The sequence below is a fragment of the Ixodes scapularis genome, unplaced genomic scaffold (assembly GCF_016920785.2).
Source record: "Ixodes scapularis isolate PalLabHiFi unplaced genomic scaffold, ASM1692078v2 ptg000247l_1___fragment_3__unscaffolded, whole genome shotgun sequence".
Taxonomy (NCBI): domain Eukaryota; kingdom Metazoa; phylum Arthropoda; class Arachnida; order Ixodida; family Ixodidae; genus Ixodes; species Ixodes scapularis.
Genome location: NW_024609948.1, coordinates 762,521 through 789,088, shown reverse-complemented (window position 1 = coordinate 789,088; position 26,568 = coordinate 762,521). Strand labels below are relative to the sequence as shown.

At 47.3% G+C, this 26,568-nt stretch overlaps 2 protein-coding genes across 2 annotated transcripts in view; one reads left to right on the top strand and one right to left on the bottom strand.

The window, feature by feature from the left end:
* The first annotated feature begins 2,403 nt into the window (after positions 1-2,403).
* Positions 2,404-7,099, top strand: LOC121833988 (piggyBac transposable element-derived protein 2-like). Its single transcript, XM_042287720.1, has 2 exons — positions 2,404-3,258; positions 6,236-7,099. Exons 1-2 carry the CDS (start codon positions 2,404-2,406, stop codon positions 7,097-7,099), a joined length of 1,719 nt encoding a protein of 572 aa, XP_042143654.1.
* A 1,569-nt stretch (positions 7,100-8,668) lies between these two features.
* LOC121833987 overlaps positions 8,669-26,568 on the bottom strand; it is a 29,041-nt gene continuing 11,141 nt past the window's right edge. The window contains exon 7 of the mRNA XM_042287719.1: positions 8,669-8,772. Within this exon, the coding sequence (XP_042143653.1) occupies positions 8,669-8,772 (104 nt within the window). The remainder of the gene's footprint in view (positions 8,773-26,568) is intronic.

Sequence of the window (26,568 nt, the reverse complement as noted above, 5' to 3'; positions counted from 1 at the left end):
TCGGTAAAATTCGCAATTTACTTCGTTACATTGAAATTTCGTTAAATCGAAATTTGGCTTTAGCATGCGAAAAAAAATTCCGAAACATTTTACGGGTATGAAAACTCACCGAAAATGACATTTATTTAGGGGCGAAGTAGTCCGCGAGTTTTGCTTGCGCCTTGTCCGACAGTAGCAGCGGCGTCATACGGCGTTCGAGCGCCCAGAGCGCTTGCACGGCATCCTGCTGCCCATGCGACGCCGTGTACCTCCTCAGTACGTCCATTGCGTCGAGCACTTCCCGAGTGCTCGTGATCTCGGCAGTTTCTTCAGGATGGCGTCCAAAACGTTTGCTTTCTCATCCAAAGAAAGAACTTTACGTTTCCTTATGGCAGCAAGCACGTAAGTGAACCGCCCGGTTAAAAAATAAAGCTGTTTAGTTTAGGCAGTTTAGGCGGTGCCAATGTTTCCAACCTACACAGCACTCTTCACCGCACAGTTTACTTGCCCCCTTGCCACCCTTGCCCCCACAGTGATGCTTGCGCCGCTTGCGCCCACGCTCGCAAGACGATAATCGGTCTTTTCGGTCTTCTCCTAGATGGCACTGCCCGTGCGGTCGCGCCATCACGTCGCTCCCCCGCTGAAGTTGGCTCCCGCGCTACCCGCGGTGCAGTGGAGTGGACTATGGTTATCAGTGAATGTCAGTGGTGATGCTGGTATGCCGTGTTAACTTTTTGCTCGGCATTTTCTGGCCAGCCTCGCGGAATCCGCTTTGCCGCATGCCTCGCCGGCGCTACCGGCGCCGCATCCTCGGGCAGCCTAGGAACGTTGGAAGGCCTGTCCCCGTGAAGTAACCTATCAAGCGCTCGCGTTTGCGCATAATTTTTTTTTTTTAACCACAATTTTTTTGCGAAGTTGTTTTTTAGAGTTGATTTATTTATTGCCTTCTATGGCAATGGCACTTCGTTATAGACTTAGACTTCGTTATATAGAGACTAAAAATACATGGTGTCTATGGGCAAGAAATTATGAAAAATAAAATACTTCGTTAAATCGAAGATTTCGTTACATTGAAGTTCGTTATATCGAGGTTCGACTGTATAACAATCTGTTCAATAATACCGTAAGACAAAAGGGAGATATTTTATGGAAACTCAAATTTTATAAAACCAGTTGAAAAATGTTCTCGTTATAATGTTGAACTAGATGGAAGCAAACTGCCCGACTTACAGGTTGCTACCACTTTTAATGATTACTTCGTAAATTTGGTACAACCAGCAAATTATAGCATAGATCCGTCGGTAACATCGCGATATGTTCCTAATGAATCTACGTTTTTTCCTACTACAATAAGTGAAGTGATTAGCATGTTCCTAAATCTTAAAAACTGCTGATCCCAGAACATAAGTGGATTGCAAATTAAACCCATCAAATATGCCATTGATATATTTGCTCCTCCTGTCACGTACATTTTTAACCTCGTTTTAACAACCAGTGTTTTTCCAAAAGTGCAAAAGGCAGAAGTAACGGAGCTGCACAAAGGTGGTGACAAAAACAACCTCACTAACTATAGGTCGATATCAATTTTACCGATACTGTCTAAGGGTCTTGAGAAAATAATTCATTCAAGACTAACCAACTTGCTTAGCCCTTAAAAGCCCAAAGGGAATATGCTTCCCACTTCGAAAAAGGCGCCATAAACAACTGATGCAAATTTTTTATTTTTTCTGTATTGTGGCGCCATCTAGCCACATGCCTAACAAACTACACAAAATTATTTTGAAGGTTTTCGGTGCATCCACTAGGCGGCGAGAATGGTTTTTTCCCGGCAAGGTGGCATGGCTTCGGCTCTTTGTGCTCGTACAATTTGCCGAAGAAACTTTAGCCTGAGGACGGCAAAAAACAACTTCTAAAGGTGCATATATTTAATTAATGTCTCTACGGCATCTCGTGCATCGATTTTAACCACTTATAAGCATGTTCATTGCGTTCATTAGATGCTGTAATGGTTTTTCCCGACCATAGGTGGTGGGAATATATTTCCCTATGGGCCTTTAGCAGAACATTATACCTGCGCTTGTTTCTCCACAGATGTCGAAGTTCTTGTCAGTGGACGAGGCACTGGATGTCTTTTTCTCCCTGCCTGATGACCCAAACCAGTCAAGTGACAGCGAGGAAGAAGAAGACGGCGACGATGTTCCGTCGGGTGCGGTAACCCGTTCGGAAGTCCAGCCGAGTAGCACAGCGTCACAAGGAGCAGCACAGGTGAGTGCGTATGATGTGCACTCAAGTGATGACGCCAGTGATGATGAAGAGACTGCAAGTGAGTGGACAATACGTTCGCTTCCCCACCGAAGCAACATTCCCGATTATTGCTGCCAAACACCTGCAACTCCTAAGCTTCTTCCAACGCACACGCCAATAATGATCTTTGATGCCCTGTTCGGAGGTGCTTTGACCATACTCGTTGAGCAAACGAACATATACGCCAAAGAAACCAAAAAGAAAGCTTGGCAGGATACCGCAGCTGAAGAAATGAAAGGATTCCTAGATATTCTCATCAGAATGGGCATTCTTCAACTTCAAAACAGACGGGACTACTGGTCCACGGACAGCGACCTCGGAGTGGCATCAGTTAGCCCAGTGATGCCAAGAGCACGACTTTTTCAGCTTCTTCGATCACTGCATGCCAACGACAACAAGACAGCGACTAGAAAAGGAGACGTCGGCCATGTCCCTTTGCACAAACTTCGACCTCTTATCACAGAGCTCTCCGAAACATTCAGAGCTAGCTACCAGCCATCTGCATACCACTCAATTGATGAGAGTATGATTCTGTTCAAAGGAAGGAAGTCATTCAAACAGTACATGCCCATGAAGCCTATCAAATGTGGGTTCAAAGTATGGGTGCTTGCTGATGCTACAACTGGCTTTATTAACCAGTTCGAAGTCTACACGGGCAAAGAGGGCGATGGCGGTGGGCTCGGCTACAGGGTAATCCAGAAATTCACTGAGGAACTTGTCGGGACGGAGTGTCTGGTAGTGTTCGACAACTTTTTTAGTTCACCCGAACTCATGCAGGACCTGTTTGACCACGGGATATATGCCGTGGGAACTGTCCGTGCACAAAGAAAAGGTCTTCCTGATGTTGTGAAGAACAAAAAGAAAATCAATGAAGGCGACCACAACTACAAGGTGAAGGGAAATGTTGCTGCGATCCAGTGGCAAGACAAGCGGCTAGCCAACGTAGTAACAACAGACCACGATCCTTCAGAGACGGTAACAGTGGAAAAGAAAAATAAGGACGGGTCAAAGAGAAGCATCAAGTGTCCACTAGCAATTGTGCAGTACACGAAGCACATGCGGGGAGTAGACCGCTTTGATCAGCTGCGAGAGTATCACACCGTTACTCGTAAGTCAAGAAAATGGTGGATGCGAATCTTCTACTTTCTTCTGGACTGTGCTCTTGTGAATAACTTCATCCTTTACCAGCTGTCAGAGGGGGAGGCGAACCACCAGAGTTTTCTCCTAATACTTGCACGCCAGTTGGCCAACGGCTATAATGGAAGGAAAAGGTCAGCCACGACCGCTTTTCGACGCGTCTTGCAGCAAGCAAGTACCAACAAAAACCTTGGCGTGCCAGATGAGGTGCACCTGTCCAACGGGCCACATTACCCACAGGGCAAAGCAGCCTACAAGAGGTGTAGGTACTGCTCCACGGCCAAAAATGACAAAAGATCAAAGATCACATGCACAACTTGCAAAGTACACCTTTGTGTGGTGCCCTGTTTTGCCAAGTGTCACCAAGAGTATGTGTGGCACTGAAGGCCCAGAGGGAAGAATATTCCCATGCCCTAATTAATGGCTTTCAATTAGTATTTTCATACCTTTTATTATTTGTGCTTGTGCAGCAATAAACATTATTTCTAGCGAGTTTCATGTTCCTATCACTGATAGAAACATTATGGGCTTTTAAGAGTTAACAAACATAATATTCTAACTCACAATTTGGTTTTCGTAAACACAGGTCGACAGAAACCACACTATTAACACAAAAAGAATGAATTGTTGAAGCATTTAAGAGGAAAGAACTCATACCTGGAATATTTATTGACCTTAATAAGGTGTTTGACGACATAAATCATGATATACTAAACCTTAAGCTTCACGCTTATGGTATTAGAGGAAGCGCAGCATTATTAATTCAATCTTATTTATAGCCTCGGTCTCAATCTGTTTGTATAAACTTTTCTTTTTCTCCACTTGACACTATTACAACAGGTGTGACCCAGGCCAGCACATTAGGCCCTCTTCTCTTCATGCTTTACATTGACATTATCAACATAATGACATCAGCAAAAATAATAGCCTATGCCGATGATATGACTTCTTTTTACTGGTACTGACCCGACTGATATAGCTTCAGAAGCAAATAGCTCTTTTAGAAATTTGCAAAGATACATCATTGCAAATTGTCTGCAAATAAACCCTTATAAAACTAGAGCGATTTTCTATAGACCCAGAAACAAATTAACTTGTAGGCCAACATATCTTCATTTAGACAACCAGAAAATAGAAGTTGTAAGTGAAATGAAATCCTTGGGTGTTCATTTTACAGAACACCTCACATGGGACTATCATACCATTAATCACATCCGTACAAAGCCGAATGGCTGGTAAATAAATGGGCTGGTAAATAATGCCGAATGCCGAACAAAGCCGAATGGCTGGTAAAAAATGGGCTGGTAAATAAACATAGATACAGCCTACCATGCAATATTAAGAAAATGTTATACAATGGCTCATTTTGTTCCTCACCTAACATATTCTAATCTCCATATGAGGTACAACTAATAAACATAACACACATATCCTCCTTCGTGCACAGAAAAAGTCAATTAGAATAATAGCAAATCTCGCATAGAATGAGAGCACTGCTAATTATTTGCAGCAGTTAAACATCCTAAATATATCTTTCCTTTACAAACTAAGACTCACGTGCCTTTACAGATCTGCCCTACTCGCAAATAACACCTTCATAATTGAATTTTTTAATCTAAACAAGCATCTCACAAGCCATAATACACGACATGCAGAACCATGGTTTGTGCCGACATCTCAAACAACATATGGACATGAATCAAAAAGGCACAATCTAGCTTACTTACTAAACAAATTGATTCAATATCACGTCATACTTGAGGTTGTCACCAAGCCCCACGTGATATCCCTGTTTATGACGCTCACTGACACTCACTAACAAAATCTCACGTCTTTTGTTGACTACTGCTCCAATTTTATTGTATGTGTGTAGTTTTGTATTTGTTATTTCATTTGGTTTGTAAATGAGTGATTAGGAAACATTGTCATCACTGCTCTCTCTGCCGTTTCAATCGGGGCAGGGACCTCGTCAAGTAGCTGAATGCAGCTTTTTGTCCTTGCCCCTCCGCTCCCTGGAGAGGAAATAAAAAGTATTATATATTTTTTCAATACTCTTATGTGCATGTGTTTATTTTTAGGTTTAGAGTGGCTATGCTATGCTATGCTTGACTTTTTAACTGCAGGGTGGCATCACACAAGCACCTTATTTGCTTTGATGTGCCCGTTTTCTTAAAGAGAGCCGATGTCTGTGGTAATGAATTTATTAGTAGTTGTTGCGGCCGGAAGCGGGAACCCTGGCCAGAGCCGCCAGCCTTCTTCCGGCAAAGCAACAACAATCGTCGAGCGCAACGCCATCACGCCGACTAGGGTCGGACGTCAGTAACCTGTACTCTAACAATGCATTCACGTTTCTCGTCACCTATAAAGAACCCGAGTTACAAAACGTTGTGTTTCCTGACGCGCTAACAATGACGACGAGGATGGGATAAGGAGAGGACAACCGAACGCCAGTACATGAACGTTAAGTGGTGTTAGTCGGTGTGACGGTGGGGCCCGGGAACAAAGGAGAAGCGGTGGCCGCCATGGCGCAAGCTCAAGCCCTCTACGCCGCGCCGATCCAGTATGACCCGGCGGTGGAGAATCGGACAAACTACGTGGAGCGACTGGAGGCATACTTTGACGCCAGCAGGGTGAGGGACGACGGTAGGAAACGTTCGATCCTAATATCCGCTTTTAGCCCGGAAGTTATGCATGACTGCGAAGCTTGGTGGCGCCAAACAAACCGCGAGACGAAACCTTCGACACGATCATGAAAGCGCTTACGCAGCACCTCAGTCCGGAACCGTCCGAGATCTATGAGACGTTCAGGTTCCAGTCACTAAAGCAAAATGAGGGGGAAAGCGTCGCGGACTACCTGGCCGAATTACGGAGAATCGCAGACCACTGCGGTTTTGGGGACGCTCTAGACAACAACCTAAGGGACCGATTTGTCATCGGACGGTGCGAGAAGACGGTGCAGAGGATCCTCCTGGCGAAACCAAAGAAACTTACGCTCAAAGAGGCGCTGGACACAGTGTTGGCGGCGGAGTTAGCAATGCGGAACGCCGACCGGCTTCCTGGCTCAAGTTCGCTACCCACTACTGCGGGGGACGTGAATGCCTTGCGGTTTAAGAAGCACAAGGGACGTCAGCAGGAAACGTCTCGGACGAAGACTGCGCAGCCCTGCATTCGTTGCGGAGACAGCTCTCATGACCAGCCAAACTGTCCACACAAGAAAACGACGTGCTTCACGTGTAACAAGCAGGGAGATTTGGCGAGCCGGTGCTTTCGCACTCAGTCGACACCGGCGGTCAACCGAAAGAAGCAGCAGGCCAACCTGCTCACGGAAGAAGCACAGCTAGGACAGGCAGAGGAGGCTTTCCACTTGTTCACAGTGCACACTCCAAAAGCTACGGTTGATTCAGTCAACGAAGTGCTCCAGTGGGGAACAGTAGAAGTGACCATGCAGGTTGACACTGGCTCCCCCGTGTGCATGATTTCTAGGGACACATACTCCAAGAATGATAATGTCTGGCCACCCCTACAGGAAACTACCAAGGAGCTCCACTGCTACCTGGGGAAACTACCAGTGCTGGGAGTCCTGGCGATGCCAGTAAGGCATGGAAACAAACAAGTGCAAGGACAACTGTACATTGTGGATTGTACGGGTCTATCCTTCTGTGGTCGAGACGTCATCTAAGCATTGAACCTCCTGGAAGAGCATCTAATTGGGAGCATGCAAACAAGTGACAACCAAGTGCAGGACACGGTCAAGAAGCTGAAAGAAGACTTCAAGGATCTCTTCTAGCCGGGGACGGGGTTGATGAAGGGACCTGTGGCCTACGTCAACTTAAAGAAAGAGGTAAACCCCAAGTTCTGCAAGGCCTGGTCTCTTCCCTATGCCCTACGTGACAGGGTAGGAGAAGAACTGGCCTGAATGTGCAAAGAGGGGATATTGTCTCTGGTATTCCACAGTGAGTGGGCAACGCCAGTAGTGCCAGCGACCAAGGCCAATGGAGGTCTCAGGATCTGTGGGGACTTTAAAGTAACCCTGAACATGGCATGCGACATCGAACAATACCCACTTCCCAAAGTGGAGGACATCTTTGCACCTCTGAAGGATGGCCATTGGTTCTCGAAATTGGATCTTCGGGAAGCCTACTGCCACGTGGCCTTAGATGAAAAATCCAGACAGGCAGCAGTGCTCAACACCCACAAGGGTCTCTTCTGCTACAACAGGCTGCCATACAGCATCGCTTCAGCACCAGCGATCTTCAAAAGGAAAATGGAGGCGTTGTTGAAGGACATTCTGGGAACGCAGGTTTTCTTGGATGATGTCTTGGTGGCAGAAGGCAAAGACGAATTTGGGCAGACGCTGCGGAAGGTTCTGCAGAGATTCAGGAAAAATGGCATCCGACTGCGGGAAGAAAAATGTGTGTTTGGTGAAGGTTACCTACCTCGGACATAGGATCGACCGACGTGGGCTGCATCCATCAGAAAAGAAAGTGGACGCCATCGTGAAGGCTCCTGCACCTCGCAACCTCCAAGAAATTCTGTCCTTTTTAGGACTCATCACATACTAAAGGAGTTTCCTGCCTAGGATGTCTACACTTCTGGCTCCGCTCCACAACCTGCTGAGGAGTGAGGTGAAATGGAAATGGGAAACAGAAGAACAGGCTGCATTCGACGGGGCGAAAACAACCTTGCAGAAGTCCAACCTTCTTGTGCACTATGACCCAAATAGGGAACTCATTTTGGAGTGTGATGAGTCACCAGAAGGCCTAGGAGCAGTGCTGTCTCACTGCGTGAATGGCATCGACAGGCCTATCGCCTTCCAGTCAGGATCCCTTACCAAGGCTGAGAAGAACTATTAGCAGCTGGAGAAGGAAGCGCTTGCGCTCATTTTTGGGGTAACGAAGTTTAGGGATTACCTTCTCTGCAGGAGCTTCACCCTAAAGACAGACGACAGACCACCAACCTTTGGTGGGATTGTTCAAAGAAAGCAAATCGATTCCAAGCATGGCTGCGGCACGCATCTAGAGGTGGGCACTAACGCTTGGAGCGTGTAAGTATGTGATCAAGTACAAGCCTGGGTCACAAAACCTGAACGCAGACACTCGGTCGTCTGCCGATGGCAACTGCCCCAGATGGAGCAGAAACCGAAGAAGCCCAAGATATGGGGGTCTTCACAGCGGACATGTTGGACGCCAGCCCAGTGTCCAGACGACAGCTAGAAGACCTGACGGGGAAGGACCCAATTATGCAGAGCCTACAAGACACGATCAGCAGAGGTTGACCAAAAAGACTTTTGGACAGTTGCCTTCAGCCATACTGGCATCATCGTAATGCACTCACGCTGGAAGGGGCCCTCATCTGCATGGGTGGAAGAGTGGTGATTCCAGAATGTGCACGGAGGGCATTTCTATTGGAGCTTCATGATACTCACAAGGGAGTCAATGCAACTAAGGCACTGGCACGCACGCTGGTGTGGTGGCCAGGCATTGACCGTGAGGTGGAAGAGTTGCTTCACCGGTGCACAGTGTGCCAACGGGCGGCTCCCATGCCACCGAGTAGGGAGCCACTGGCATGGCCAGCAACTAAACAGCCGAGGTCAGGCTGTTTGCCCAGTTGAAAATTTCCATTAGATTCCAATTGGAATTTCCAATTGGTACCAGCTAGGTTTTGGGACAACCAATTGGTCACTGCAATGGGAACCAATTAGAACCCATTAAAATTCCAACTGGAAATTTTTTTCCAATTGGTGAGACCCATTGGCCAGAGTGCTTCCAATTGGAACCCACTAAAACCAATTGGTTCCAATTAAAACCAGTTAGAATTCCAACTGGATCTTATTGGAATTTTCAGCTGGGTGTGCAAGGAACTTTGGTAATGGACCTCGCTGGCTGAGTGGAACCATCACGTAAGAACTTGGAAACCGCATGGCGCTGGTGCAAACACCTGGTGGGATGATCCGCAGACATCATGACCAGCTACGCCTGAGGCTTGAGGTCAACACACCTGACCCTCTGCATCAACCCAGTGAGCGCAATGAGGATTTAACGTTAGAATGGGGCCAATCCTCAGTGGCTCCAGAGACTTCAAGGGCCACCGTGGAGCCAAGCAAGGAGCAGCGTCCAGTGCAACAACACCGACCACCCGAGCGGCTGGACTTGTAGTTCCACCATTCCACCAAGTGTGGGGGAAGTGTTGCGGCCGGAAGCGGCAACACTGGCCAGAGCCGCCAGCCTTCTTCCGGCAAAGCAACAACTGTTGTCGAGCGCGACGCCATCACGCCGACTAGGGTCGGACGTCTGTAACCTGTACCCTAACAATGTATTCACGTTTCTCGTCTCTTATAAAAAACCCGAGTTACAAAGCGCTGTATTTCCTGACGCGCTAACAGTAGTAGTAATCTTATTATCAGTAATAGTAGTAGTATTATTGCTCCCAGCAAGGACAGATGCTGTTATTATTATTATTATTATTATTATTATTATTATTATTATTATTATTATTATTATTGCGCACAGCAAAGGACGCATGCTGAATCTGCTCCCGCTGCTTCTATGGAATACTGCTGTTTCTACACTGTTCAGGGTGCCAGCTATGTGCCCACACCAAGTATACCTGCTGGACGGAAAATAAGACCACCTTTCTGCAATCTGGGGTAAGCTCCTTAATCTGCAAGAGTTGCAAAACATCAGCGGGGCTGCTAGTCCTAACAGCAGAAGCCAGGCCGGATTTGACGGAAGCGTCGTTCAGCCACCACTCCGCACCGCCCTCCCCCACTGCTTCCACTCGTTCGGAGAAACCTTCCTCTTCCCCAGGCGGTCCCCATGCAGACATGAAATCCTTACAAGCCCTCCTCCTCAACTCCCTCGAGGGGATCTCGTTCCTCACACACGAGGTCGCTGCTCTTTCATGACGAGAACGCGCAGCTCTGCCAAGGGTATAGGTATACCTCCCAGCTGCACGCAAGTGCCATACTGTCTTTGCGGACTGAGCTCGGAGCTGTGCGTAACACTCGGAACCAATGGAACCGGCCGGCAGGAAACAGCTGCCTTTTTCCTAAACTGCGGCGATGAGCCCCCACCATCCCCTTCCTTTGGTGACCCTGTCCAACCTTCAGGGCATCCATGCCATCAAGCTCCATCAAACTTCAATGGGGCTGGGTTCCGCAAGGAGGGGCCAAAGGTCCCCAGGGCAAGACGGCCGTTGTTGAGGGCAAGTGTGTCAGCCAGCTGTACACCTGTGGCACTGCCACCCTCTCCACCACGTCGCCAACACGCTGTGCACATGACGCATTTCGGCCCATCTTGCGATCCCCCGAGCCTTTAAACCCACATTAGGAAGCAGGGCCCTCTTCGCGAGCTTGCGTGCACCCGACTGAAGACACGGCATGAAAGCTACTCGTCCTTACGAGTGATGGCTGCAAATGAAGAAATAGAGAAACTTTTTGATCCCCTTCTCTGGCCAGAGGGAAGCCTTTTCAACGAGTTGACAGGTCAGCTGAATGAGAGCCACACATAGCAAGGGGTATTCGAAGCGCCTCTCTCCCATAATGCCGGAACAGATACGTAACCTAGACATTTACTATCAGAATGTCCAAGGTCTTCCCACAAAAGCTAACTTTTTTTCTAATGTAACCCTAACTGATGTGTCTATTATTGCGCTAAACGAGACCTGGCCTTGTTCTAACATTTATTTATCCAATGTCTTCCCACCTAATTTTGCAGTACTTAGACGTGATCGTGTATTCTCTACTAGGAAAAAGACGTTGGGTAGAGTGCTGAGAGAAATTGATGCGTCCTTACAACGTGTTAGGCGTCCGGATCTTGAGACATTGTTTGAGTCAGTGTGGATAGAGCTGCCATGTGCGAATGGCGAGCATATCCTCCTGGGCGCTTATTACTTGCCCTCTGACACGTCTCCAGATGGTTTTCGCCAATGTCTACTGGGCATTGAGTGTACAACCAAGGCCCTGAATAAATTCAAATTTATAGTTCTTGGAGATTTTAATGTCTGTAACATATGCTGGAAAGCAGCCTCAGTGTCCTCTAGAAGTTACTATATTATTCAGAAATCTAATTTCTTGCTGAATTTTTCATCATTTACAAATTTAAAACAATACAACTGTATCTCAAACACCCAGGGCAACATGCTTGATCTATGTTTCGCAAATCTAGACTGTACAGATATAACAGAGGGTATGTCAAGCTTGCTTTCCTTCCTCCTCTCCTCTCTCTCCCCCCCTCCCTCCCTCCCTCCCTCCCTCCCTCCCTTCCCTCCCCTCCCTCCCCTCCCTCCTCCTCCTCCTCCTCCTCCTCCTCCTCCTCCCTCCCTCCCTCCCTCCCTCCCTCCCCTCCCCTCCCCTCCCCTCCCCTCCCCTCCCCTCCCCTCCCCCCCCCCCCCCCGGACGGACATCATGCCCCACTGGAGATCAGTATACCTATCTGACATGGCATGAGATGTTATTCACGGAGACATCCTGAAGTGAATAGACACAATCTTTCCGCTGGAGATTACGTTAGTTTGTACAATCATTTCTCCAATTACGACTGGTCCTCAATCACTCCGTGCTCCCGACGTTGCCCAAAAGGTTCACGATTTCGCTCGCATCGTTCAAGAACGAATGAATCAATTCATCCCGTTACAGGGGGGGAACACCGACGGCCGCCGTAGAGGCAAAGTGTGTTTCTGATGAGCTCTGTGTTGCACACCCAAAAGTTCAGAAAAATCATATTCTGCACAAATTAGTGATTACCACCATATTCTATTAAGCAAAAGGCACATGAAGACACCAGTTTTTCGCCGGTGAGTGCAATTGTGGTGAAATTAGGAAGACTTTCCCGAGCGGGAAGGCTAAGCCTTCTGTTAGCGTTGTAGGCCTAGCTAATAATACGGCGATGAATCAGGCCCCGCCCGGTGGAACCGATGCGGGCTGCACGGCTGTCACGTATGCCTCGGAAATCAGCTTGGATATAAATAAAAATAATTTCATCTACCGAAAAGATGCAAGTGCAGCAGATAACCAGGATTACCCATCGTCGGGAACGAAGAAAACAAGGCAACTCTGGATCAACGTAGTCTTGAAGGCACAGCGTCGACGAGCTCGGCAACAGCTAAACCTAACTCAAAAGCAAGTCACGCTGCCACCTTCGCTTTCGTCGCCGAGGCAGCTGAGAAGAGCTACGACCCGCAGACCTGCTCCCACGCCCACACCCTTTCCCCTGAAAGAGTTTAAGCGAATTTTGCGACCATGCAACGGACTCAACGTAAGCCGGCTCCAAGCGTCCTCACTGCTCTAGCCCAGCTTCAGGGCACCAGCACAATGGGGCAACAAGCCAACAGGTGCCTGCAGATCAACCAGAGCCAAAACACTGCAATAGTGAGCATCCCATCTAAAGTTGCGAAACTATTACTTCACATAACCCAAACCAAGATTGGCAAAGCAGAGCACACAGTGGAGGTCTGCGGACTTGCGCCAAACGATGCAGTAAGGAGTTTTACAAGAAGTCCAAGCCCAGTTTTCGATTCAAGAAATCATGAAAAATATAGACCAAGATGAACTTTACCTGAAAGACGCAAGGAGTGCAGCAAAGCACACCCGGAAGAGAAGCACTCAGGAGAGACATACTGCGCAAACTGCCATATCAGGCAAAATGACACAGGGTGACACCTTTCTAGCCAAGAAGAATGCAAATGCGTGTCTCCAGAAGAGACCAAAGGATCCGACGATGCAAGGAAGGTTGCGACACAACCGCACAACAACGAAGCGTGAGGAGGCCGAAACAAATAAAACAGATTCTCACCGCGTTAAAGATTTCCCTCCGCTAAGCAATTATCACACGGGGCACACCAGGTAAGCAGACGTACAAACAAGCCCTTAGAGCAAAAGGCGAAACAGCACGACCCCGAAATGGGAAAGCAGCATCCATGTCAAGCATCCAAGACGCTGTCAGTCAAGCCCAATGTGGCTTAGGCAGGTCTGACTTCAACCTCGCTTTGTTCATATGCAATAAATTATTATTATGTCCTCGTTTATGGCTTCATGGACAAAGACATTCAGCTGGCTCCAGGCCAAGCCCACCATAGCATTCTATCCAAAGCAACAAGCCCAAACGTCAGCTCGCAAAAAGTATAAGAGTCGATGAGACACGATTCATGGGGCAGCAATGTTGACCAGAAACCAGGACCTTTAGACAATGCCGCAGCTTCATCTTCTCTTGAAACGCAATATCAAACAAAGAAATGGCTGCATGCATCACTCACCTTGCAGACATCTACGTAGCCGCTTCCGTTGCAGTCTTACCTCATTCCTGATCTAGACTGCAGAGACAGCAGATGCCGTTCAGCGAACACGCTGCCGCTCGAATCAAGCCAAGTTCTGCGGGATGCACCAGACAAAATATGCTCGTGAGCTTGTATCATTAACACAATCACATTTCATATGCCAGAATATCCTACCTTAAGATGACAAGTGCTGCTAAAATGTAAATGAAGACACAGCCTACTGTACGTAAATTTTCTGGATGTTGCACCATTTTGGCATACCTTACAATAATAATAATAATGCTTTATTTGAATCATGCCCCAGAACGACCACTAGGTCATGTGTGGTGGCACATAAAATGGTAGTACATGACTTAACACAATGTACCCCACTTGTAAAAAAGAAAAGACTAACATGCAATCAGGAATTGAAAAGATAAAAAATTAGCTCCCTTCTAAACACTGATATATCTGAAAAGATATTAACATGAGAAGACAGTTCATTACCACAAATCTGCATCCTTACCATCGGTGACAATTTCGATTGAATGGAGGGGTAAAATATACTAAATTCTCTAACAACACTGTTACAAAAGCAAGAAAGAAAAACATCACTTATTTAAGCCACCAGCAGACATCCAGAAAAAACCACCTTGGGACCTCGCGATACTGCTCACACGCCAGCCTTTCTCGGCAAATTACCATGTGCAGTCTCCACATTAACAGTGCGCACGTTCCGACAGTGTACAAACAAAAAATAGGCAACGACAATAGCGAGAGGAAAATGGGAGCTCGTTCGTGGTGCCGTGCCTCGCATCTCCCCTGTAGACCAAACTGACCATTTTAAACCGAAGCAGCGCCAACGGGCATGGCCTAAGAAGTATGAACGTAAGCACAGTATCTCTAACCCTGCCATGTCCACGATGTGTGAGCATCGACAGCTGCTGGAGGAAGCACGACAGGTTGAACCTTGCTTTCCCTCGGAGGGGTGGAAGGGAGATTTGTTTTTGAAGGCCTCGAAACTAAGCGCTCATCTAGCATGCTGCAAGGGCTTGATCGTGGACGGCGAGTTCGAGGTGTCTAAAGCAACGTCTTGAACGAAAGTATAACCTTTGCAATTGTCTCGAATAAAAACTGGTTATCTCAAAAAAGCAACCCGCATATGCACAGCATGCAGGACCTAGAAATCCTACTGCACGAACTGGAACATTTAGGATCTGCAGTGAATGACCGTGCGGCGGAGGCGCGCACGGACGGAACTTTTGCTTTTTGAGCCAATAAGTTGAGGGTGACGTTTCATGAGTGTTGGGGCAGAAGGGCATTTAGCTTTTCTCCACTTCTTATATATTGAGTTTGAGTCGTTATTAGGGGTAATTTCTCTAGTTGCGGCCGAAAAAGGAGTTGGAGCAATTTTCCAAAAAACAAGACGGCCGCCACCATAATTGCTTTGAGCGGGAAATTTATTTTGCTCGTCACTGTAAACCTAGGACTGCTGGAACGATAATATTTGGAGGTGAGTGAGATGTTCACTGTTTGTGCACGAAGAGTGCCAAGTTTCTTTAAGACAGCAGGTGTGAAAGTTATGTTTCTAACGAATAAAGAAATAAAGTGTTGTGTTCTAGCGGGCTGTGCAAAGTGTGCATTTGGGCACACAGGTGCTTGGACTTGACAGTAACATGACACAGCTCTTATTATACAAAAAAAGGTGGCATAGGGAAACCAGGTGAAAATTTGGTTTGGGCGGCGTTACTCAATGGGAACCGGTTTTGACCATGAAAATGCTGTCAAGAAAATACCCCTGGTTGGGGGAGGTGGAGATTTTAGAGGTAGGAAGGGACTAGTGGACTGTACTTCCAATTGAAACAACTTTACGAAAGGTGGTTCCAAAGCCGAGAAAACAAAGTTGTCGGCCAACATACGGTTTGGCCGCCAAGGGCTTTTGCGGTCAGCTGTTGTGTAATAACCTGTTGTGCGAGGTGCTGATTTTCGGCGCACAGGTACTTTGACATGACGGTCACTTGGCACAACACTTATTATAACAAAAAGAGTTGGCATAGCGAAACCAGGTGGAACTTAACTAAATGGGAACTGGCTTTGACCGTCAAAGGCTGTCAGATAATACCACTCATCGTGGAAGGTGCACACTTTACAGGTAGGAAGGGACCAGTGGACGGTACTTCCAGTTCGAACCACTTTGCGGTAGGTGGCTCTAAAGCCGAGAAAAAAAAATTGTTGTCTACAGAACTCGGGGTGTCAGTGTTTCCACATCCAAAAGGAGGCTGATCAAGAAAGAAAGCAGACCACATAAACTTCCATACTGAAACGTCGATTCTCCAGTGATTCCGAGTTTCATTGTTGTTTTCTTTAGATTCATATTTGTCACTTTTTTTACCGGTCGAATCTTTCTTCATGAAGTACAGATTGCGTGCCATACTTGTCCGGAAATATCATCGACACGTACGATGGGGACGAAACTTTCATATTAAAAATAGCGCAAAAGAGACGGGACAAAAAGACGAAGAAGCACACAGGACAAGCGCTAACGCTTGTCCTGTGTGCTTCTTCGTCTTATTGTCCCGTCTCTTTTGCGCTATTTTTAATATGAATGTCCACTACCAACTTGCCCAGCATACCAAGCTTTTACAGGACGAAACTTTTTTGGAGGGCATTCCTCCAACGAAATTGGCACTGCATACCCGCGAGTGTGGGATGGCATTTTAGTTCGTTCCATCAGCGCTGACACATGTAGGCGTTACTGGTACGAAAACAAACGCAGAGCGCAAAGCGGCAGTGTAGAATATGTCGGCCGTGCCGACACAGTGGCAGACATGATCAAGAGACCAAATTTCTCGCGTCGTACGGCACGGCTCCATCGTTGTCGCCGTCCCACAAAACATTGGCGAGGTGAAAAACTGTGAAACTTTGTCTCCACGAGATACGACACATAACTACTGAAGCACTTAATGACGCAGCACAGGCAGCACTTCATGCTGTGAACCCAGTGCAACCGCACCACTCCGACTTTAATGCGTACCAACGTACGCGGCGTGGTTTCGGTTTCGTTTTCTCTCGGGTTCTCACTGCCTACCTTCGGCACCGGCCGCGCGGCGGCGCGCCAGTCGCGTCGCACGGAGTGTATTGGGCAGTTAGAAAGACAAAGATCCAATATGTACATTTCCAGCGGTGTTTTTTAACTGATTATGCTGGGTTAACCCACTAAAATTAATAAAATCCAATAGACGGGATACCTTTATTGTAGTTTGAGTGCTTCCACTAGAAACTAGACGAGATGTCCAGTCTACCCCTGGGAGATTAAAATCCCCAAATATCAGTACCCGATATTTCGTAAAATCGACCTGTTCTTCGAGGGTTTGCAGATGGTTATCAAACATCTGTGTGTCTGATAGTGGCGGAAATAGTAATTTCCAACAAGGTAGTTGAAGCCATCACTTGATAGTATTTCTGCCCACACACACTCTGCGTTGGATTCAAGGTCTTGCCTTCCGTATGAATTAAGAGGATCGCAGACTGCAATTAATACCCCCCCACCAAACTTCTGCCCCGTGGCATCGTACTCCCTATCTTTGCGATGCACAGCATAGGACGAAGGAAAATAGCTCGCACTAGATAACTCCTCTAAAAGCCATGTCTCCGTTAAACAAATAATGTGAAAGTTTGTAGAAACGACGTTTGCCATACACTCATCTGCTTTAGCCCGCAGACCGCGAGTGTTCTGATGGTAGCACCAAATTCCGTTAGTCATTTGGCGATGCATCAGTATTATTCGGAACGAACGATCGCATTGAATCCAGCCTTCCGAAAAACTGGTGGAATATACATCCCTCAGGCCAGATATCTGGATTATTAATTGCTTCAAATATGTCCTGGTCCACGGAAACATGGAAAGAGGAGTAATACGGGTATTTCGTTTTCATCTTAGTGCAACAGCTAGGTTTGCCACCCAGGAATGGTCCGACCAATGGCTTGTTTCGTCGTCGAGGGCCCACCAGTGCCTTTGTCCAGGGCCGCACTTGGGTCTCCACCCTGTCGAAGGTCGCCACCACTTGGCTTGGGAAAGTCTTTCGAACGGTAGCTTCCTCTGTTCCCATCAGCTGGTCCCGTAGGCACAAAGACCGCACCGCCGCTCGGCTCGCCGCTTGAGGCGACATTCGTAGTTACTCGTGCTCCCGGATTACGTCGTGCTGATGCGGCAGTTGAGTAGGTTTGGCTCGGTTGTTTAGAATCGAACACTCTCTGACTCAGCTGCTTTCGCAATTCAGCAACTTCGGAACTAAGATAGTGATTGTCCGCTCTCAGGCATTTCACTTTGGCGGTCAATACATCCAACTTTGCATTCATCCTCTGCAGCGCAGATTCCGATTCGTAGGTGTGGGTGGGTCCGTTGTCGGTGTCACGAACTGATTCGCAATCGGTGTCAGAATTAGACGCATCCGTTGTCTCTTCGCCATGGTTAGGCTTATCATCGCCAGCGCAGCGGTGTCGCCGGGTGCGGTCGTTACATTTGTACGTGCTTTTGCCGATTGCCATTAGAACGTTGTATTCTTCGAGACCAACTTTTATACAGCCGCAGTGAAATTTGCGTTTGCATCCACCTGAACATATGATGAATTGCTGCTTACCGACAAATGGTTCGGAGCAGCTCCCGCACACGACCTTCTTCTTCGGCGGCAGGAGAGACAAGCAGTCAGAAAGGAGTAAACTCTCCCTCAAATCTTCCTCTTCACTCGAGAAAGAGGAAGACCCTCCTAATTTTCGCGGAGAGTAACTCCGAGACCCACTCCTGTGGGGAGTGTAGAGAACCAATGTCACCAGAAGCTTCATACCAGCCACACTCGACGCTAGCGCTTAGAGTGGCTGGCTGAGCATTAAGAGCAACGCTGGATCCACTCGGTTCCGTCAGCTCTGCTTCCTAACTTTTGCATGTTCCAATTCTGCACATTGGTAGTGACAATGTCATGCAGAGGCGGCCAAGTCGGCTTGCATGCGATGTCTCACAAGTGTGGCAAGCTGTCCCCCCCCATCCGATAAGGTGCGCAGACCACTTACCGATACTGATAGCGTCGTCACTACAGAGCGCTCGACGGTCGCATGTTCATCTTCGCATCAATCAAAGATGTACAGCTTGTGAGGTATGTTCAGTAAAACACTCTTCTTGAAGTTGGATAAATCTGTGTTTATGTGAATGTGTTGTGTACCCCAGTATGAGCGGTTACAAAAGCAAGAAAGAAAAACATCACTTATTTAAGCCACCAGCAGACATCCAGAAAAAACAACCTTGGGACCTCGCGATACTACCTGGTATCGCGAGGTCGCCACGACCTTGGGACCTTGGGACCTCGCGAGGTCGCCAGCCTCGCGAGGTCGTGAGGCTGGCGAGTTACATGGTAACTCGCCAGCCTCTCTCGGCGACTTACCATGTGCAATCTCCATTTTAACGGAGGGCACGTTCCGACAGTGTACAAACACAAAATAGGCAACGACAATAGCGCAAGGAAAATGGGAGCTCGTTCGTGGTGCCGTGCCTCGCATCTTCCCTGTAGACCCAACTGACCATTTTAAACCGAAGCAGCGCCAATGGGCATGGCCTAAGAAGTACGAACGTAAGCACAGTATCTCTAACCCTGCCATGTCCACGATGTGTGAGCGTCGACGGCTGCTGGAGGAAGCACGACAGGTTGAACCTTGCTTTCCCTCGGAGGGGTGGAAGGAAGATTTGTTTTTGAAGACCTCGAAACTAAGCGCTCATCTAGCATGCTGCAAGGGCTTGATCGTGGACGGCGAGTTCGAGGTGTCTAAAGCATCGTCTTGAAGGAAAGTATAACCTTTGCAATCGTCTCGAATAAAAACTGGTTATCTCAAAAAAGCAACCCGCATATGCACAGCATGCAGGACCTAGAAATCCTACTGCACGAACTGGAACATTTAGGATCTGCAGTGGATGACCCTACCAAGGTGTGACGACTAAAACTGTCCATGTAATTGATGAGATTTGTCCTCGCAAGGACCGTCTCTGATTTTGCTAACCGGAGAGATGCATAAACTGTGCAAAACTTCAGCTCCACCTAACCATCAAGCAAGTGGCAGAAAGGATGACTAAAAAAAAAGCAGCGGCATCTTGAAAGCAGGTAAGGAAAAACCTAAAGCTGCGACTGAAATGTGCAAAGGCTGCGAAGTACAAGTTCTTCTTTCATTTGCAGAAACAAAGAAAAAAAAAGGTGGAGTCATTAGACATGATGATAGATGATAGAGTTCAAGATCTCCTGAGCATGCAAAAATTGACAATCGATGTGGCTCTAAAAATAATGCAAAACCCAACGAAGGTCTCGAGTGTGCTACAGTTCAGACCGGCTTATGTATGGCTTAATCTTGAGATTCGCTAGCCCAAAGGGTTAAAATGACAAAAATAATGGATCTCCTTCCACTGTTGTCCCAGCAAACTCTCACAGCTCCTTAGCAGAATGCCGTCAAAATATGGGTTCAATGCACTTGCTTTGGCAAGCATCTCGAATCAACTCAAGGACAAGTCTGACACCTACAAAGTGGGAACATTATTGACAAACGAAATCAAGCTGCGCAAAGGATTGAGCTTTGACAAGTTGACAGGAAAATTTGACATCTTGTACACCCCAAGATGGGGAACAATAAAAAAAAACGACGAAGACAACAAAATCTGAAATGCAGCTGCATTTAAGATTTTGTTGTCTTCGTCCGTTTTTTTTATTGTTCCCCATCTCAGGGTTTACAAGATGATGATTCATTACCAGCTCGCCTGCACTTTATCACTGTTTACAAGGCAGATTTGACGGTTTTGTCAATTACAGCGAGTTCACAGATGACGACGCGACAATGAAGCTGGCAGATAATGCATTGCTCCTAATGTTTACTCCCATCTTTGAGAGTCGAGTCCAGCCAATAGCTGCTTTTACAACTGAGGAAGCGGCACCTGGGTGAGCACTTGCAAGCTTGTCTTAGAAGCCGTAATATAGTTACTATATAAAAATAATAGAACTGTTGTTGCGGTCATCAGTGACAGCACTCGAAACAAGAAATCGATGTAAACACAACTGGGTGTATCAGAAAAATTGGGCTGAACCAACTGCAAACTTCAGCACCTGTGCATCCCTGCAGGAAATCCCATTTACATTGTATGTATGTATGCACATATGTCTATATGAATACATTTTGTATATGCATCTATTCGGAAATGCAAGTATAGTAGGAATAGACATTTTTGGTTTACCACGAACGTTTACAGGTGGCTACACTTTCCCATGAAATGGGTATCCCTAGTAAATTGAGGCAAGCATGCATTTCCATCACAGACGCTTTTGACTTGCAGCTATCAGGACAATAGAATCGCTCTGCCTGCATCACCTACGGTGCAAGTGCTGGGACAGCAGCACTTGCACCATAGGTGACCCAAGAGCTGCAACACCCTATTTAACATGTCTATGGGGCACACCAGGATTTCTAAAATGTTCCGACGTGGCCATTAAAAATGTTGGATGTTAGAAGTGCTTGAGATGACCGTCAAAGTTCTCTAAGGGGCCTGAGTACCCTTTAACAATTCCTGAGGGGTGTAAGAGACCCATCATAGCTTTTTGAGAGACCTGTGAGGTCTGTCCCAATCCTTTTCGTGAAACTACAGCCCCTATCAAAAATTATTTTAACGGGTCTCTAGGTCAGATCATGCGACCATTCAGGATACATTCCGTCGGGGAAGCCACTCGGCCATTTTGCAACGGGTTGCGCGACAAGTTTTAGAAATATAGGAGACATTCCCCAGTCCCTTCCCGTAGTGGCGCGGCCCCAGCGAAGAGAAAACGGGCACGCACGAAACAACCCGTTGTGGAAAGGACGTTGCTCCTCTCCACTTCAGCTCTTAGTTTTCACCATTTCCCCCTTCACACGTTTTGCTGTTTGATTGTAGATAACCTGTTTTAGTCAGTCGAAATACAGTCTTTGTCAGAATCTGGTCACCCTGTTTTTTCTCAGTTTTTGGAGACCAAGTGTCGCATTTTCCGGGTTCAGGGTCTAGTTGGAGGAGTCCCGGCACACTTATGACACAGAGCTCTGCTTTTGCTGATTGTTTAAGGGCTTGCTTCGGTATCAAGGAGGCAGCCGGGCATGCTGCCTACATTTCGTGTGCAGGCTTTTTTGCCCCTATGTGCCGAACCTTGGTTTTCCCACGACAGGCTGTTTGTTACTTCCAGGATTGCATACGTCTGCTCCTTAAAAACCGACGACCACTTTGCGCTTTCCACTATTCCCTCGCTTCCTCCTCTCCCATGGTGAGGAGGAAATTCTGCCTTGCAGAATCTCGAGTCTGGTCGTCGGCCTTTAACCCCGAAACGCAGGGCCAAACGTAAAGATTCACAGAGGAAACCAGGTCCGGGAGACAGATGAGTCGATGGCCGTTAGGTCTCTCGCTAAGCCGGAAACAAGGTGCCTCTGGTTCTTGTAATCGTACCTCTCCCATGATGCTCACAGAACAGGCATGATACTCTGGAATGACTGGCATACTTTTCTTCTTGCTCGATCATCTCCGCTTACGTTTCTCAGCCCCAAAAACGTGCTTCGGTTGACATGCGCCGACAGTTCGGTTTTGCAGCGAAGAGCAGTTGGTTGGCGTCCTGCATTGGGCTATTTCCTACTTACACCAAAATTCATAGCATGCTAACCCAGGAGCCAAATAATTGTGGCCCGAGAGAGTCTGGCCCGAGCCAATGAGATTATTCTGTCTCCGTTAAAGCCCCAAGATCTGTACCATTCTTCCCACTAATGAATGTACTCTTATTCGACGTATCTTTTATTTTAAATGTAGAACCTGGGTATAACTGTAATATTTGTAACGCTGTCACTGGACCCATCAAGTGTTCATCTCGTAGTACGTAATCTGCCCACCCAAGTCTCCAATTACAAGCTACCAGCACTGGTTCAGGGATGAAAATGTTTGATAGCTCAAATTTCTTTGTGTAGCAGGAAAAAATGGTGCTTCTAGATAACTTTAAACGACCAATCTCAGTGGCCAATGGTCAGAGCAGCACAACTGACATTGCTAGGTCAGATATACTTACGAAACAAAAGATCTGGTGGCTGTTCCTTGTAGCCTCTACCCAAGATTGAGGTAAACAACAATGGGCGATGCAGGTTTGCAAGACATTATTTACATGGTTGAGCAAGCCAATTAAATTACCTACATAACATTTTTTCCTGCCAGTTTGACTTTCAATCAGCAGGTCCTCTCGAAAGTCATAAAACCATACCAGTAGCCCCATTTTAGTACAAGTGCACTTTCAGACAACTCCTGGAAATGTTATGCGAGAACATTCATGGCAAATACGGTTCCATTTTTGTCTGCAGGTGACAGATGCTACCTCTGGAGCCCTGGCTACTCACCCCTATTTCTGGCAACCCCAGCAAGAGGCAGCGCTCAACAACAGCGTGTTGAGCGGTGCGTCTTGTCGAGTCTGGCCTCGGCCAACACCGCTCAACACGCTGTTGTTGAGCAATGCATTGGTAAGCTGAAAAACCAGTTCCGGTGCCTGCAGAAGTACCACGCTCTGCACTACGACCCAGAAAGAGCACGTAATTTAGCAACAGGATGTGCTATTCTGCACAATGTTTGCTTACACAGCTCCGTTCCGGAGTCTGCCCCAGACCCCTTTGTGTAGGAAGAGTCTGACTGCGGGTACAACGATGACAGTAGCGACACCAACAGCGACACTGGCACTAAGAGCCTCAAAGAAAGAACACTAGCAATGCAGCGTCGGAAAGTCAGGAAGGTGGACGCCCTCTCTCATCGAGCTTGTCATGCTCTGCGGTGTTGGCATGCTTGCCGTAATCATTCAGCTCACTGGAGTCGCGCTGTGCAAGCTTAATCATATCTCATCAAAGACTGGGAAGCACAGAAGGTGTACAGTTCTACATCCATGTAATGTGGGTGGCTGCACAAATTTTAGCTCTGATGTGGGAAAGTCAAATTTGGGGGTTTTACGTGCCAAACCTATGACGGGCATCTGGCACCTATGACGGGCATCTGGCACGCCCCAGCGGAGGACTGAGGATTAATTTGGACCACCTGCGGAGCTCGGTTACACAGTGCCTTCTCTGCAATAAGCCTCCGTCATATTGCGGGCACCTCGGTCGGGACTCGAACCCGCCACCTGAGGACCTGTAGGCCGGTGCTCTCGCCTCAGAGCCACCGAGGCGGCTTCTGATGTGGGAAATCACTTATTGGGTTGGGGTGAAGGCATGTTTTTGCATCCACATACATCATGTGCACGCAGAACTTCACACATTCTATGCTCACCAGTTCGTTGCAATGACATGCTCTTAAATCGTAATGCAGATATTTTTTTCTTCCTTTTTTACTTTTTTTGTTTCTCTTTATAAGCCTAAGCAGTCCATGTAGTCCACTTGTTTGCTCTCGTAAATGTCTCTGTCAGGGTTTCTTTTGGTACACATTTTCATAAAATTTGGCTGATAAAACACTGTGTTCAAAGAGGTTTTGGCAGAGCTCTGGTGGGCCGATACAAATTTTTTTTTTTGAGTGGGTGCATTTTTTTAGTTGCACTACCTGCACCGGTGTGAAAAAGTGCAATGTGGTGTACTTCTGGCATGTGTAAGAAAGTGCAAGGTGGTGTACTTCTGGCATGTGTATCGAGATAGAACCGTAAATACATTGCCCTACAATTTTCTTCACCAGTGCAGGTGTGGCTAAAAAGATGCACCTAGAGTCGGTGACAGGTCAAGAACGAAGTGGAAGCTCCTCCCACCCTTTTCCACTTCAGCCGAGCAAACATTAAAGGGCAACTCCGGTCCATACTTTCGGTTTTGGGATTATGACTGTTTTTAGTCTAGTCAGCGTCCCTGAACTGCAAGGTGCAATTTTTTTCTCGTTATTGTGCGTAGTTCTACAGATATGGACGCCTCAAAGTTTTGTTTGGGGCGCAGCCAACAAACCCGAAACTAGCCGCTCGAGGCTCCGGCAACGCTCGAAATCAACCGCTATGTGAACGTGACGTCAGGATCGTTCTCGTTCAACGAGCACGCACGCCGAGCGGCACCTACCTCTGTTGCGCTAGCCGTCTAAAGGTAGGAGGTAAGCTGATTTTGTTTTAATTCTGTATACGTGGTAGTTATCCAGCATATGTAGCAAGGGCTAGTGCATATACCCAAAAGCTAGCGACTGGAAAACCCGTGAACTCGTACGATTCCGTACTCGGCGGCCGCCGCCATGCGTGCGCTATGCCGTACTCGTCGCTTGTATACCCAAAAGCTAGCGACTGGAAAACAAGTGAACTCGTTCGGTGCCGTACTCTGCGGCTGTCGCCGTGTGTGTGGTCTTCCGTACTCGTCGCTAGACCTAAATTGTCATCGGGGCTCTGTGGATGGAGCGGCGTTGCTCTACGCTGTGCTGCCAGTGACGTACAGTACTGGGGGCCCTCTCACTTTCGCGCTGCGGGTCAGTCCCAGACACAAAGCTTTGAGGCTCTACGGCGCGAGCTGCGGCGGCCGAACACACGAGTGCTGGGCTGTACACCTCTGTTTTTTCGTTCTTTTTTCCTCGGGCGCATAAAAGCCGAAGTCCAAAGTCCACTCATCGAACAGCGTTCACCCACACTTTCTTCAATTTCCGGTCCGTTCGAAACTTGTGAAGAAGCACCTCCGGGTTGCACAGCGGGTTGTTTGAGCAGCCCACAGCGCTACAAGTTGCGCTCGGCATCTTTCGAGGAACAGCTGGGCAGTCTTGGGCGCACCGAGTTGCTCGCTAAAACGAGTCTTGAAGTCCTCATAAGCAAATAAACAAAATTCTATACCGAAGCTACACGGGCTACAGATAAAAGCAACGGCTAAACACGCCAATCGCAAGCCGAAGTAGCTGTGGTAGTGGCTCAAAGAAGCGCACTACGCGCAACTCCTGGACCAGAGGAAAAAAAGAGAAGGATACTGACGTCACGGCCCAATGTTGCTTTGGCGATCGACAAACCGCTTGCCGCCCGCTAAGGAGCAGCGGCTTGCGGCGGGTCGCATTTTTATTATCGGCATTAGTTGAGAATGCGGCGTCCCACGGACGTAATATTTTGGCTGGGGTCGTAATTTGCAGAGCAGTCGCTTTCTTGTATGGGATCGCCATTGTCGCGGCTTGGTTTGATGGCAGAGTTATTGCTTTTTGGTGACACCATGTTCCAAAACTTCCTCGGGTTACCATTCAAAATAAACAGCGAGTCATAAAAAAAAAACTTTTAGTAGCCAATTTCAACTTTTTATTGTAGTTTTTAAGGGCAAAGTTATAAGCACCCAAAGCTTGAGGTGTTAACACGTTTAGCCTTTGCAAATAGCCTTTTCTTGTTATGCAAAAAGAGCAGCATTTTGGTGAACCATGGGTTATTTGAATCAGTGCATACTCAGGCTGTCGGAACAAACATATTTATAAGACTGTTCATTTTAGCTTTAAATAATGCCGGTTTCCTCTACTGATGGAAGAGGACAATTTAAATGTAATGGTCAAAAAAGATTGTCAACCCATGATCTATTCATCTATAATCAGCCTCATTATAATCGCGAATGATCTTGGAAATAGAATGTTTGACAAGAACGGAGAGTGGAAAGTCGACATGTTGTAACCTATAATCACGGAGCCCATCGCAGTATTGAATGGACTTGACAATGTCCGGTGACGTAGTTAGTGCAGGGGTGGAACTCACGAAATGTCCTTGGGAACAGCCACGGGAGCAACTGAAACAGCTGTTTAGGAGCAGGTTGGGAGCAGCTAAAACTATGTTCTGGAGCAGGCTAGGAGCAGCTCAGATCAGTTTTCATTGCACTTCAGCTTGTGTCTTAGACACGCACGGGAGCAATTTCAATCGCGCT

Coding starts and splice junctions, on each gene's coding strand:
- LOC121833988 (XM_042287720.1), top strand. CDS start 2,404: ATGATCTTTGATGCCCTGTTCGGAGGTGCTTTGACCATACTCGTTGAG. Junction 3,259..6,235: donor ACCACGATCCTTCAGAGACG/GTAACAGTGGAA, acceptor TTCAGGTTCCAG/TCACTAAAGCAAAATGAGGG.